Source organism: Ciconia boyciana, chromosome 9 (assembly GCF_034638445.1).
Source record: "Ciconia boyciana chromosome 9, ASM3463844v1, whole genome shotgun sequence".
Classification (NCBI taxonomy): Eukaryota; Metazoa; Chordata; class Aves; order Ciconiiformes; family Ciconiidae; genus Ciconia; species Ciconia boyciana.
Window position 1 is genome coordinate 20277270 of NC_132942.1, and position 15051 is coordinate 20292320.

The 15051-nt window shown below is 36.6% G+C and overlaps 1 protein-coding gene across 7 annotated transcripts in view; it reads left to right on the plus strand.

Annotated features, from left to right (window-relative positions):
- Positions 1 to 15051, plus strand: part of MATR3 (matrin 3) — a 28018-nt gene that overhangs the window by 8362 nt on the left and 4605 nt on the right. For 3 of the 7 annotated variants that reach the window (XM_072872573.1, XM_072872571.1, XM_072872574.1), the window contains exons 2-12: positions 872 to 1943; positions 6484 to 6545; positions 7076 to 7117; positions 7419 to 7522; positions 8652 to 8704; positions 9177 to 9302; positions 9931 to 10056; positions 10245 to 10415; positions 11746 to 11877; positions 13308 to 13351; positions 13795 to 14185. In XM_072872573.1, coding sequence (XP_072728674.1) covers positions 1053 to 1943; positions 6484 to 6545; positions 7076 to 7117; positions 7419 to 7522; positions 8652 to 8704; positions 9177 to 9302; positions 9931 to 10056; positions 10245 to 10415; positions 11746 to 11877; positions 13308 to 13351; positions 13795 to 14185 — 2142 coding nt within the window. In that variant the 5' untranslated portion in view covers positions 872 to 1052. The remainder of the gene's footprint in view (positions 1 to 871; positions 1944 to 6483; positions 6546 to 7075; positions 7118 to 7418; positions 7523 to 8651; positions 8705 to 9176; positions 9303 to 9930; positions 10057 to 10244; positions 10416 to 11745; positions 11878 to 13307; positions 13352 to 13794; positions 14186 to 15051) is intronic. The other 4 variants (XM_072872575.1, XM_072872577.1, XM_072872576.1 and 1 more) reach the window with 2 other exon arrangements.

A 15051-nucleotide genomic window follows, 5' to 3' on the forward strand; every position in this document is an offset into this window, starting at 1 on the left:
CAGTATGCTGGTAAGAGACACGGACACCACTGTCCTGCAGGTCTGGCTGGGGACGTAGTGCCATCTCCTGACTCACCTAGGGTCTCTTTCTGTAGGAGTAGGGTTTTCCTTGGGTCTCCCATTCCAGTACTAAGCCTGACCTTGTTTAGCTTGAGGTCTGAGAGTACAGGCTGATGTTATGGCTGCAATATAACAGAGTAAAGAATCACTTCCTAAGTGCTGTTACCTGTATAACTGCAATTTGAGCAAGAGGTCTTGTTTACTTCCTGCAAAATTTAAAACTTATTTTTCTTGTCCACATCTGTCTTCACATCAGTAATTTGAATTTTACTGCATAAAGACTGAATATTATGTTTGTCTTATTTACCGGATCTTACAGCAGAAACTTTTTGCCCAAACTTCAGTTACTTTTAACTTCCTTTCGTCCTATTCTGTGGTGGTATAGGTTTCATTTTCAAATATGTATTGTATGCCAAAGTCATCTTGGATTCTATGGGCTTAAGTTTTTTGTAGTCTTCTCACAGACACAGTATAGTAATGTAGGGTATAAACAAAACCATTAATGAGAGATCAAGGCTTATATGCTAGTGAACTTTAGATGCTTTCAGACATCCCAAACTTCTGAAATTCACTTGTCTTCGGTATGAAAGTAGCTTTTTGTAGAAGAAGAGTAGTATGTATAGGAAACACGACTGTATTTTTATCTGAAATAATATATGCAGGTTCTGGGTACCTCTTGAATCTGTTAAGTTATGTAATAAAAGCCTTGTAAGATTGAGATCTTTAATGTTTTTAGATCAACATGATGCATAAGTTTAAAACTGCATCTGTTTAAAGGGATTTATGACTAAAACTGCTTGTTTTTCTACAGAATTGTCTGGTGTTTCTCAGCTTGAAGAAGATCTGCAGTCATTATTGATCCTCTTTCTTGGCGTTACCATTTTTGAAGTGAAGTTTGCCTAGCTTTCTAGTGTGAGCTCTCTTTTCAGCCATCTTATAAAAAAAAGAAAAAAATTTTTTGATCCATAAAGTAGACAAGCTATAGTTCTACAATGTCCAAGTCATTCCAGCAGTCATCTCTGAGTAGGGATTCACAAGGTCATGGGCGTGACCTCTCTGCAGGAATAGGCCTTCTTGCTGCTGCTACCCAGTCTTTAAATATGCCAGCATCTCTTGGAAGGATGAACCAGGGTACTGCACGCCTTGCTAGCTTAATGAATCTTGGAATGAGTTCTTCATTGAACCAACAAGGATCTCATAGTGCACTGTCTTCTGGTAGTACCTCTTCCCATAATTTGCAGTCTATATTTAACATTGGAAGTAGAGGTCCGCTCCCTTTGTCTTCTCAGCACCGTGGAGATGCAGACCAGGCCACTAACATTTTGGCCAGCTTTGGTCTGTCTGCTAGAGACTTAGATGAACTGAGTCGCTATCCCGAGGACAAGATTACTCCTGAAAACTTGCCTCAGATCCTTCTACAACTTAAAAGGAGGAGAGCTGAAGAAGGTTATGGTAGAGATGGCAGATCATCCACACGGGAACCACCGTACAGAGTACCTAGGGATGATTGGGAAGAAAAAAGGCATTTTAGAAGAGATAGCTTTGATGATCGTGGTCCTAGTCTCAACCCAGTGGTTGACTATGACCATGGAAGTCGTTCTCAAGAATCTGGTTATTATGACAGAATGGATTATGAAGATGACAGATTAAGAGATGGAGAAAGGTGTAGGGATGAATCTTTTTATGGTGAGACTTCGCATAACTATCATAAATTTGACAGTGAGTATGACAGAATGGGTCGTGGTCCTGGTCCTGAGAGATCTCTCTTTGAGAAAAAGAGAGGTGCTCCTCCAAATAGCAATATTGAAGACTTCCATGGATTCTTACCGAAGGGTTATCCCCATCTGTGCTCTATATGTGATATGCCAGTTCATTCTAATAAGGTGAGTTATGCACCAGATACTTCTATTTTCCTTTACGTTGTAGTATCTGTTCTGTTTTTACCTATTTCTTTAATTATTTCTATAGCCTGGTTGCTTTTGAAATGATCTGAAAGTTGGTTTGAGAGTGAAAAAGGCACTTGGTTTATTTACACGGTAATTGTTAACAAACACTGTAAACCAGGGCTTTACATTAATGTATTTTGTTTGCCCAGATTGCTTAACTTCAAGTCAAACAGCTATCATCTACGGGGATATCTTATTTATATTTTACATCTACATGTTCTCTTAACCACAAACATCTGGCATTCAAGCAGGTTTTGGGTGGGTTTTTTATTTTTTGTTGGTTTGGGGTTTTTTTGCAGTGTATCTACTGTGCTATTCAAGAAGCTAGTTTCAGCTCTCCTCCACATCTGTCTTGATTGCTGATTTATATGTAGTTAAGATGCATTCTTGCACAGTTCTGCTTTTTCCCTGTCCAAAGGGAAAGAGTTAATGTAGAGCCCTGGAACTTATTTGCAAAAGTAAAACCCACATTTTAGATTAGCTCATTCTTGCCTTTTTAATTTCACTTTAACACTCTATCTCATACTATGGCTGAAATTTGTCGTCATTTTTCTCCTTTTTCACAACTTTCTTAGATACTTCAGACTCACTTTTTATTGTCACATGTTGCATCTATCCCTGTAGACTCTCCGAGCAATCAGTCTGCTGTTGCAGTATCCTGCTCTGTGTTCCTAGTAGTGTTCTTTACTTGGCTCACCAGTAGAGTGGATCTTCGGGTATATTCGGTTATGCTGAGACTTCCCTCTTAGTTTATTCATGAGTGGTTCAACTCTCTGCAAAGGTAGCAGGTTACTCAAAATGGCCTGTTTACTCAGACATTATTTTCAGAGCCTTCTCACTTTCAGGTTTTCCAATTTTATACTCATCTTGCTGATTTTCAGTATACTAGGCAATTTAATTGGCTAATTGGCTAATACAGTGCCCCTCTTGTCACAATTAGTGGCTAATTAGCTTGAAGGCCTTCAATTGAAAATATAATACATGCTATTACTGTAAAATTGATACAATGTGGAATTGCTGTTACTAACCATTTCTTTACAGTTACCTCTCCAAACGTGCTGCTTCTGTACTTCTGATCTTTTTGAAAGATGAGAATTATTCTTTCCCTGCAAGGAAATGATCAAACCAGTTTTGGAGCACACACTGTATGACTCCAGCTGATCTGACAGTTTGTGAACTTGTGTTGCTTTAATTACTTTTCATATAAAATAAGCACAGTAATCCGGGTTTCTTGTCTCCTGTATTTGACATTTATTTTCATAAAAGGTTTTAAGTGTTAACAATTTAGATGCCATGCTCAGTTCTGTAAAAGGACTTCATTTGGTTAGATTGAAAACATAAACTTCTGAGGCCCTTGAAGATGGCAACCAGTAATCCTGTAAGTAGGGTTCTTTTTAGCACTTTATTTTAAAGCCTCATGGTTCTTAGTTTGCTTTGGTTTGAAGATCTGTTGAAAAGATATCCAACATGTAATATCTTTCCAGGTATGAAAAATACCAAATTCTTTTGACAGCATAACTTAAGTGGCTGACTTCTTGTGTAACATACAAAACCATCATTTTTTTTTTTTTTTAGGAATATGCTTTGACTTAAACTGCTAGTATACCATAAAGTATTTGAGATTGGATCATCTGATTCTTGTGACCCAAGTTTGGGCTTTGTTTCTAATTTCAGAAATCATGTCACCGCAAGAATTTTTCTCTTTCTCTCCTTTTTTCCTCTGCTTTGCATACCTAACAGTTACAGAATTTCTTACTTTGTCTCCCACAAAATTGAATCAAGTAGAACTCTTAAAGTAATCTGATCTGAACCAAAATTTGTGGAAAGCAGAAAGGGAATGCTTTTCTTAGCTGGGACAATGTAAACTTATTACTATAGTATTAAAATCTCATTTTCCCCACCTCCAAATAAAAATATCATAGAAGATTTTTTTTTAAAGTGTATGATAAAGCAATGTGTATTTTAAGCCCGAGCAAGGAGTTAAACACCCTTAGTGTAACTTAACCTGTCAGACTAGTCCTCTGTTCTTTCTTTTGTAGTGATGTTCTTAATTGCTTCTTTAATTTGATGTGTATGTATTTTAAGACCCAGTTTGTTTTCTGTCTAATTGTAAAGTAAATCGTGCCCCAGTTTGTTTAGGCATTTTGTCAATCCTGATTCCTTTATAAAGGAATGAGGTGTTAGATGTGGAGGGATTGTTATCCCTGCCAAAGAAAAAGCCTGATGCAACGTGAGCAGATGAATTTGGAGGTTAAACACCTGAAATGGTGATACATCTCAAAGGAAAAACATGGCCGTGTCCCTAATAGAGGGCTGTCTAAAATTAGGTGCTTAAGTTTGGCCTAATTTTCTGAAGAACAGTCTGTCCTCTTGCTTGCATCAATTGAGGCAAAAGGTAATCTGAGTTTTAAGAAACTCAGTTCAGATTTTCTCTACCTCAGTTTTGGGCGTTCATGTTAATTAGTGTCTGTAAATATCTAGTGCCCTGAAACCTCAGAGGAGTGATGCTTCAGACTGGGTAGAGGAAGGGAGTAAAGGGAAGTCCAGATTAAGAATTTTATTTAATAAAAAGTTAATCATGTAGATGAGCCATTGTTGTTCTGAAAACCTTCACTGAGGGGAAAGAATCCTAAGTTATATGTCAGATCTCCCTGTTTTTGCCAATTTAAAAGCATTTGAAGTATAAGGAGAATTAGAGCGCCCAAACTTTGGCTCTAGTTTGCAGATAATTTCTATTTCAGTTTATAATAATTTAAAATTGCGTGTTAAGACAGCTTCAAAGCATGTTATATCTAGCAGAATCAGCCATTGAGGCTTTACAGATTGTGCACCCAAATTTAGAGGTTTTTTTAGTGTTTAAACGACTGTTTTTTGTAGTATACAACTAAAACTTGTTAGCAAGTTTTAAACTGAAGAAACTTTGTTTTTAAATATTGAATGTTTCATAGATAGGTTTGCTTGGGGTTTTTAGTGTTGGGTTTTTTTTCATCCTAATTGCTAGCATATTCATTCATTTATAGTTGCAGAGCCTACATCTTGTGCAGTTAACAAGAAAAAGTGGTGTTCTCCTTTTACATCTTCTTGATAAAATGAATGAAGGTTTCGTCCTGCTCCACGTTACATTCTGTGTATCATGGAGTAATACTGTAATGTAGCTTAACAACAGTGCTTTATGGTAGACTTTAAATCCAGGCTTTTCTCCTTTGTGGAAAGTACAAGGTAGGCATTTAGCATATGAAAACACTACAGTAGGCCTCAGGAGTGTCTCATTGTATTCAGAAGGATGGCTATAGTGTGGCGGAAACTAAAAATCAGGAAAGATGAGGGATTAGGAAAAAGTCATTTGTGGGTGCTGAGCAGAAATATACAGGTAAGAAGAGACATATAAAACAGTTGGCCAATGCAGTAGATGTGTTCACAGTTGAAAATGTAGCTGAGAAGAGAAGACCTTCAATTGTTAAACTGCCCCCCAAAGATCTATAACTACTCTTCCCTTCATTTCTCTGTGAACCCAAAGCTAATTTACCCTGTGTGTGTCTGCTGATGCCTTTGCTTACTGAAGAGCAGCAGAGTGGACATTAGATTGTGGCTCACAGATGTGCAGCAGTGAAACTTCAGAAGTTCTGTCACTTTACAAATGTGAATATAGCACAAACTAGCGCTGTTACTTGTAAGAACGTAAGGATATGGAGGTCAGGTACTCTATACTTTGATAAAGGAGGAGTCCCCATGCTGTCTCTCCTCTTGAAATAAGTAACTCCCTTCATAATCAAAATAATCTGCAGAGAAAAAGTAGAAAGCCCTCATTCCTTTCTAGTGCTAAAGCCAGAAGCAGAAGGAATTTTTCCTGGCTGATTTGGTTTAATTCCATTATTCCTCCTTTGTACCATCTTGATTTAGATCTCCTTTTTTTTTCTTGATTATTCCCCACAAATGGTCTTATATTTTTGTCACCTGTATACTTGTAGTTTGTCCTAGCTATGCACTTTCATTTATTTTAGTCTTTCCTTTCTGAATTCCTTGCAATTTTTTGGCTTCTTTATGGTTCTAAAAACTTGAGTTTTTAGTTCACATTAATCTTTAAAAGTCTGAGGAATGAAGCAGAGAGAGTGGAGGAAATTCTAAAATTACTGAAGGAAAAAAAATATCTTAGCATCCAGTTCTAAAAGTTGAAATTGCAGTGATACGCATGTATGCTGTAGCAGTTATCCCCTGGTAAGCTTTGTACCTCTGAGGCAGGATCAAGCCCATAGATTGCAAGACATTTTTCATCAGACACCTTTTCACCCAGGTTAGGAGTTAAGAGGTAGGTCCAATTTCAGTGTCTCTTTAAAGCACTACAAAAAGAGATTTTGTTATCTATGTATGTATCTTCAATGCTTCAGCTTAGAAGAGAAGATACTGCAGTATACATTATTTTGTTAAAAATGGCTTGCCATATGTGGCTGTTAATTTTTAATTATTTACTTTGCTGCAGGAGTGGAACCATCACATCAATGGAGCAACTCACAGCCGACGCTGTCAGCTGCTGCTTGAAATGTATGAATTTGAAGTATAGTAAACATTCTTGTGGCATGAGGGCATGTACAACTAAATAATGGTCAATTATGTTGCACAAAGCAGGTTTAGAAAACGTGCTGTGCTTTGTAGGGAATAAAAACATGCAACTTAAAAACCAGCATCTTCAGAACAAAAAAAGGGATCTTGGTTCATAACTTGAATTGTACTGACCTATATGTAATGTTTTAAAGAGTGGGATCTTAAGAGTTGAGAATCTACTGTAATAGTCACTTATACCAACTTCTAAATTTGTGTTTTAAAATGAACTGTGTGCAATTTGTATTATAAATTGGAAGACATGTTACAGTGTGGGAGGTTTCTCATTAAGAATAACACTTTTCTTCTGTAAATAGATACTGCTCATGTCTCTTGTAGTGGTCCTGTAGTGGGCAGTGTTACCATGTGTTTTATCTGTGTTAACATGTAAAGGTATTGCTGCTTGTAAGAAATTATTACATAGGTAGAGGAGATTGTATTTTTCTTACCTGTTTTTGTTTGTTTGTTTTAAGATATCCAGAATGGAATCCTGACAGTGATTCAGGACATGGAATGTAAGTAGTAATGAATTTTAAAGTATTTGTGATTTATTTATTTATTTATTTGAAGCAGAGGACGTTCTTAACATTTTATGTGAAGCAACATACCTCCTTTTCTTCAAATGGATACCTCCCTTTGTTTTCTACTAGCTGAAGAGCAGCAGTAAAAATAGCTACAGTTGATTTCTCCTTGGATGCTCTGCAGAAATTAGTTGGGGGTTTTTTGGTGGTGTTTTTTTGTTTCTTTTTTTTTTTAGAATGAAAGTGTCACAGTTTTTTGGTTTAAAATTAAGGTGGTGTTTTCCCCTCTTTCTAGGGGTGATCCCTTTATGTTGCAGCAATCCACAAACCCTGCACCAGGAATTCTGGGACCACCACCACCTCCATTTCACCTTGGAGGACCTCCTGTTGGGCCAAGAGGTAACGTTAATAGGCACCTGCTTTTACAAGACTTAACATCTTTCTTTTTCCTTGTTTTAACTTCTTACTGGTGTTTTAGAACAACAAAACAAAAAACTCAGTTTTCTGAGCAGTGGAACTGAAATACATTAGTCCCTCCCTAACTGAAGACTGGTAGTCAGTTCCCACACTTTCACCTTTCCACCATCTGTGAACTACCAGCCACGTCATGGCTGGCTTTTTAACTGTGTTTGATTTATTTTTTGGCTTGTCCAGAAATTTTTTGCATTGTCTTCCATTTTGCTACACATTGGTGGGTTTTTCTGTGAAACTTGAAAGAATTCAATGTCCCAAGTGTTTTTCCCCCTTAATTAATTTCAAATTAATTTGACAAATAGATTTGAATAGCAACTGAGAAATGGGAAGATAGATAGATCATGCAAGCCTCTTCACAGGAAGGCAGGCTAAGAATCAGGTTCTTGCCTGAAGTTGTTACTTCCTTTGAAGTTGTTACTACCTTTTAAATAGTTCAAGTGACTAAAAAGCAAAACTAGTTGATTTACCTAGCTATCCTGACAGAGTACAAGCATTTCAGACACTTTAAAGGAATTTTTAGATGATAGATGCATTCATACTTAATTTCATTAAATTAATACTGTTAATTTTTCAAACCATGTCAAACTTGACCGAGCCAAACTATCTGAAAGGCTTTTTTCAGGTGTTTCCTAGTAAAATGGGTATTATGAAGAAGTGGTGTTGGTTTAGAACCAAAACTAGGCATCTAGATCTGAGATCTCATCTTTTGTGTACAGAGACATTTTGCTATGGCAAATCTTACTCTAAAACAGGAGAGATTTTTTTTTTCAATGGGCTTTACTTGTCTGCTATTTCTGTACATCAGCAAGTGCAGCTCTTTCTCTAATGTTGAACTGAACAGAATGATCAGGAAGGAGGACCTCAAGTTGCAATAGCTCTCAAATAAACAAATTAACAGCCTTTTCAGACTGTAATGAAATAATTAGTTTTTAAAACATGTCATTCTGGTTTAGTATTACAAGTGACTTGTATCTCTTAAGAACTTGTAAAGAGACATGTTAATAGCAATCTCACAGGTTGAACTAAGCTTGCTCATTCTTTTAATTTCTTAAAGGAGCTGGAAATGGAAATATGCAAGGACCGAGACACATGCAAAAGGGCAGAGTGGTTAGTATTAAAATTTCTTTTTAAACCCACAATTTTATGCAAATATGCTTTTTGTTTGCTTTCATAAGTTTTTTTTATATATATGGATTTTCTTTAAAAGTGAGATTTTAGGATTGATTTGTGTGGAAATACTGAAGCTTTGGAATAAGACTGGGGTGTTGTTGTGCCAAGTACTCTACAAAGTATTCATTCCAAAACTGCAGGGATGCTATTTAAACATTCTCTTATGATGAAGCTGTGGGACATGAACATACAGAAAGGCAACTTTGGCACAGCAGGCATCTTCCTCTGTGCAAACCCCTGGAGGTTCTGTGCCTTTTCTATATGCATCTCATTTTAGTTACTACTGAAGATTTAAAAATTAAAAAAAAAAAAAGATAAAAGCAGAGCAGAGCCTTGACAGACTTTCTTTTTAGGTTAGCTGATACACGTTTTCTTTTCATGTTGTGTATGCATGCTCTGTCTTCCACAGGAAACAAGCAGAGTTGTTCACATCATGGATTTCCAGAGAGGAAAGAACTTGAGATACCAGCTGCTTCAGCTTGTTGAACCATTTGGAATAATTACAAATCACCTGATTCTAAACAAAATCAATGAGGTAAGATTGGGCCCTTTACTGCTGTACTGCTGTTGGCACTGCTTGGTAATTTTAGTATGCTTACTGTCTGAGCTTAATTTTTGTGAAAGGACTTGCTCAGCCACCAAGCAAGATTACACACATGTCACCAAGGTCACATGTGTGAAAGGAAGAGTTACTAGTATGTTTCTTTCCAGAAATGCTGTAGTACTGTATTTTAACTTGAATAAAAAAAATCCTTCTTGTTGGTTGTTCATAGCGTTCTTAAAAATACACTATGCGTGCAAATTCTGTTCTTGTTCTAACATTCTCTGAAAACTTACTTGGTCTTAGTTTGTATTATGCAATGTGATATTTTGAAATGTGTAAAAAGCCAATATCATAGAAGAGAAAAGGCAGGAAACAATTGAATGTTCTGAATCCAAATCTAGGTGGAATGTAGACAAACAACATAGTTCTGTTTGTGCACCTAAATAAAGTATGTGAAATTGATGCCAGGTTCTGCAGGTCAGTTAATGTTGTAATCAAAAGGCAATTTTCATTTTTGATGCAGCTGTTTTTACAGGAAAGCAAGGAAGAGCTTGAGATTTTAAACAAAAATACTAATTCTTGAAGGAGTAGCATTTAATTGGGTTTTATATGATTTCAGGCATTTATTGAAATGTCGACCACTGAAGATGCCCAGGCTGCAGTAGAATACTATTCAACAACACCTGCACTGGTATTTGGTAAACCAGTCAGAGTCCACTTGTCACAGAAATACAAAAGAATAAAGGTAAAACACTTCTGCTTTTTTAACATTGCCTTATTTTAATATGGGGCAGTCAGTGTTATGAGGCCATTACATAAATTAAGAATAACTTCAATACACTTCTCAACTGTGTCAACTTAATCAAGGCACAGTCACCCATGTATATTTTATGTAGTATGTACTTAGAAAATTTTATTCCTTCTTAATTTTAGAAACCTGAGGGTAAACCTGACCAAAAAACTGAGGCACCAAAACCAGAACTTGGTCGTGTGATTCACCTCAGCAATTTACCTCACTCAGGATACTCTGACAACGCAGTACTCAAACTGGCTGAACCGTATGGAAAAATTAAGAACTACATACTCATGAGAATGAAAAGCCAGGTAACTGACCATAGGAGCATACATGTGTGAAGATTTGAAACTAAGATTTGAAACTGTGAAGAAATGATGTGCCTTTGGTGCATGTGTAGACTTTCTGCTCTAGCATAGATATGGAAATTATTAGAGGACTATGTAGATGGTGTTTCGCTATCTAGCTTACTGCGAAATGTTACTGTAATGTGAGCTGATTTAAAAAAAAGAACAGGCCTCAGCTGTGAAGAAGGTATATTTAGCATTGAGGCTTAATTTTTGTTATGCAGATTTCTTCTAGGAGTCTTGGAACTTTTTTAAGGCTGAAAAAACATTACCTGTGAAACATTAACAAATACATTCCACTATCACACATTTCTTTCATTTAACCTTTGTTTTTTATTGTTTAAAACTAAACAAAAGCAGTCCTGCTGTGGCTCTCTTAACTTGAAAAAAAATGTTTGAAGATAGTGCATTGCACATGTATAGTAAAATGCTTTGGATGTCCATATACGTGATTTCTATAAATACACAGGAGTTTAAAGTATTTAGTTCTAAGTTTTTTTTCAGCTTTGCTGTCCCAGTTTGTTGCTCCCTGGAGTTAAATAGGCAATTCCAGTGCTTTTTCAGAGAGATGAGTGCCTGAATCCCCTAATGCCACACTTGTGGGATGAAAAATTACTAGAATCTATTGTGTGACCCCTAGGAAGTCCTCCCTGACTTTACTTCACTGGAAAAATAAAATCCCTTGCTGTATAAGTTGGATGCAGAAACAGCTTGCCTTTATCTGCCAATGATGCTCTAGCCCAGATGTTTTTAAAGCTTGTTCAGCAAACTTAGCATGTCATAGGCTTGTTTCTTGGAGGAACACCTCACAAAGCAGGGCTTATAGACCAGCAGCTGCTGCCTTCATGTTTCAGGCTTCTCGAAAGGAAAGAAAAGAAAAAAAAAAAAACTGGGGTAGTTTCTCAGCTACTCTGGAATACCCAGATACTTAAGCACCAAATAAATGAGTTTCATTGTCCAGATGCTTTTTATTTGGAATAATATTTTACTTTATGGTGACTTTTTTTAGATTATTTAAATGCCTGTTGTTTCATTTCAGAACTTTCTATGGGACAGATATTACTGAATTGAAAAGCTGGTGTACATAGAGCACTTTGGTAAATTTTAAAATGTAAGGCTAGTTTGGAGAGGATGGGTATAGCTGAATCTCATAATTTTGTTTCAGCATTTGGAAACGCTGTGTTTTAAATTAAATAGTTTTGTTATATACCAAAATACTTTTGGTAGTTGTTAAATACCAAAAGTGGTGTGTATTTCATAGTTGTTTTTAATGTGTGTGTTATAATCTTTTCAGGCTTTCATAGAGATGGAGACCAGAGAAGATGCTTTAGCTATGGTTGAGCATTGTGCCAACAAAGCGCTTTGGTTCCAAGGCAGATGTGTGAAAGTGGATTTATCTGAAAAATACAAGAAACTGGTGTTAAGGGTAAGTAGTGGTTTTAGTTTTTTAATTGTAGTTAAAGGTGTAAAGCGAAGTACAAGACAGCTATTGCTTATTGAGAATTCAATGCCACTTTTAAAATGGAAGGATTTGCGTTAGTATTTTCTGGCTACTTAAGTGCAGTTACTTAGCATGAGTGTGGTGTTATGAGGCCTGGAACAAAGTAAAAGGATTTTCCTTTCAGATTAAACAAAAACCAAATTACTAGAAGTCAGATTTTAGAGTAATTGGTGTAGATTTTAATTAAAATTTCTCCATTTAGAATGTTCTGTTATGGGGGTTCTTTTTTTTTCCTCCTTGCCCCCTGCCCCGAAAATGATCAGTGAGTAAAATCAAACTGGGTGGCAGAACTATGTAGTCATACATTGTGTGCTTAATTCTTGGCTTTTCTTTTCACAGCTGGTGGTTGGTTTGTCCATTTTGTTGTACATGTACTCTTGTGTACAGAACAAAGACAAAATGTTGTTATGGACGCCTTTTAAAACTATGAAGTATTGCAACAGAATGTGTTCCCTCTGTTGGATGCCATCCAAAACCTTTTTTCTTTAGAACCAGAAAGCTTTTTGATGCCTGTTGTGGACACTAACCCCAACTACCTAGACAGATAGATTTAGTCTTATGATCTAATTTTTAAGAATAAGTTTTGTCAAAACTTATGATGTAACTGCACGTTTGCATGTGCAGCTCATATCAATTAAGGGAAGGGTTGGCTGATAGCTTTTATTTTTTTGACATAACACCAGGCTAATACTCTTGCAATTATAAGACTTTCTCCATCAGATTAGGACACTAGGTAGAAAAGCAGGAGAAATCTGAACTGTCGAGCTGTCTCATAAAATACATAAGCTTTCTATTTTGGAGTATGAAGAAATCTTACTACCACACATGATCGTGTACCAAAAATGAACACTTTGTAAAAAAATTAAAATACTTAACCAATGCATTGAATAGTTTTCCATGTTACTACCACATAAGTGGAATTTCCTATTCAGTAACTCCTAAATAAGTGTTTTGAGTCTTCAAAAGCTTTCCATGTAGCCCACTACTAATGACAGGGAGAAGCATATAGATTAAGACTGATTTGTGCCATTGCCTGCACCACACTGTATCAGTTCATAAACAAAAGAGGAATTGTATATGACTTTTCTGGAGCAGGATATCCTATTTGTTTTTGTATTGAATAACTTGATAATTACTGTGAATAAAGACATGGGATTTCTAGGTTGGTACGGTCCTGTCTAACATAACAGCAGTTTATTAATTGGTTGGTAGGTGGGCGTGGTAAAAGAGTACCTGTGGATTAACATAATGGGAAGTGCTTGGCTAGATTGTGCTGTCTGGTCTGAATTAATGCTGCAACAGTTGTATAAGTAAAACCCTACTGTGACTTACAATTTTTTTAAATTTTATTTTAGATTCCAAACAAAGGAGTTGAACTGCTGAAAAAGGATAAAACTAGGTAATTTCCTATTGCTAAAGCATGATGTTGTTTAAAAGAAATATGAAAATACCTTATCCAGAGTATAGAAAAGATAAAGAAGTCAGGCAAGCTCTGAGATCAAATTGTGTTTTGTTGTGCCCTGAGATTAACTGTTTCTAACATGGTATCTACCCTCTTCCTCTAATCATGGAGATTTCACAGCCTTTTTTCCAGTTAATTAGCCTTGCCTTCCTGCAGTTTAAACCCATGAGCAGTTGTCCTGTCTTGTAAGGACAGTTCCTCTTTGCAGCAGCCTTTTGCATATTTGAAGAATGGTATCCTTCAAGGTTTCCCTCAACCTTCCATTTTCTGAACTAAAACACAATCTTTTTCAGGCTTGTCTAGAAAAAGATAACCTACCTTTTTTAGTAATTTCTGGGCTCTTTTCAGGTTTACAAGCAAGTATTCTTTGTTCTTTACAGAAAGAGAACATACTCTCCAGACAGCAAAGATTCTCCAAGTGATAAGAAGTCTAAACCAGATGCTACTCAGAAACCTGAAAGTGGCAGTGTAGAAGATAAAGTGAAAGAGGAGAAACAAGATGATGCTGCTGAGCCATCAGGCACTAAAACTAGTGAACAGGCAGACCAAGATGAGCCTAGTTTACTCCTTGAATCTGAAGATGAGCTGCTAGTAGATGAGGAGGAAGCAGCAGCACTGTTAGAAAGTGGCAGCTCAGCAGGAGATGATGCAGATGTTGCCAATTTAGCTGATGTGACTACTGAAGAAAAAAAGGACACAGCTGATGATGTGACCGTAAAAACTGAGGGGAATGTTGTGGCCAATCCAGCAACAAAGAAAAAGCTTAAAAAGGTAATCATATAGCAAAGTATCTGAGTGTGGAAAACCCTGTGTAACTTAGATAGCACACGACAGTACATTCTATTTCAGATCTTTTTCTGTGGATCTTTAAAACACATGTATGGCACACCTCTCTGAAGAGAAACAGGTGTTAAAGCTCCTGTGAAGAAAATGGAAGATCCCATTGGATGCAATTTGCAAATGGAATCAGTTATAAATCACTGTTTCTGTTTTGACAAACTGTTAACTTGTGGGCTTCTACCCATGTCGCTTCCTGGGGTTTTTCTTGCCTTTCTCTTCACCCCTTTTTTTGACTAATACTAAGCAACCAGGAACTGTTTTCTCCTGAGCAGTTTCTCATGAGACTGTCTGTAGTTAGTTACTCTTTTGACCAAAGAGCAGAACAATGACATTCAAAAAATTATTTGGGACTTGAGGCTGATCTAGACTTTGACAAAGTTGTGTATACATCTACTCTTTACGCTTAGCCAGAAAGGTAGGCAAGTCCATCTGCAGTTAGCCAAGGCCCATTTCCAATTGGGGAGGAAAAAAAATAAGGTAGTTTCAAGGTGTCTTCAGTCACAGGCTACTTGCTATGAGTTTCCTTTTTCTCACCAGATGATCCCACACTCACATGGTTTTTTTTATGTCCTACCAGCTGCTTTTTTCCTGTTTAAATCATAGGAGTAGCATGCAAAGTTTTAGTAACATTATTGACTTGGAATGTTGTTTTGCAAAAAAGTAAGGCATGTTCCTTACTCTCAATGAAATCAAGTGTGCATGGTTTTCAGTTTTGGGGGATCCTTCTATCAGGAAGCTAGTTACGTGGTGTTGGGATTAATACTGCCAATGCAAATGTCAGTGATTATTTCTTACTA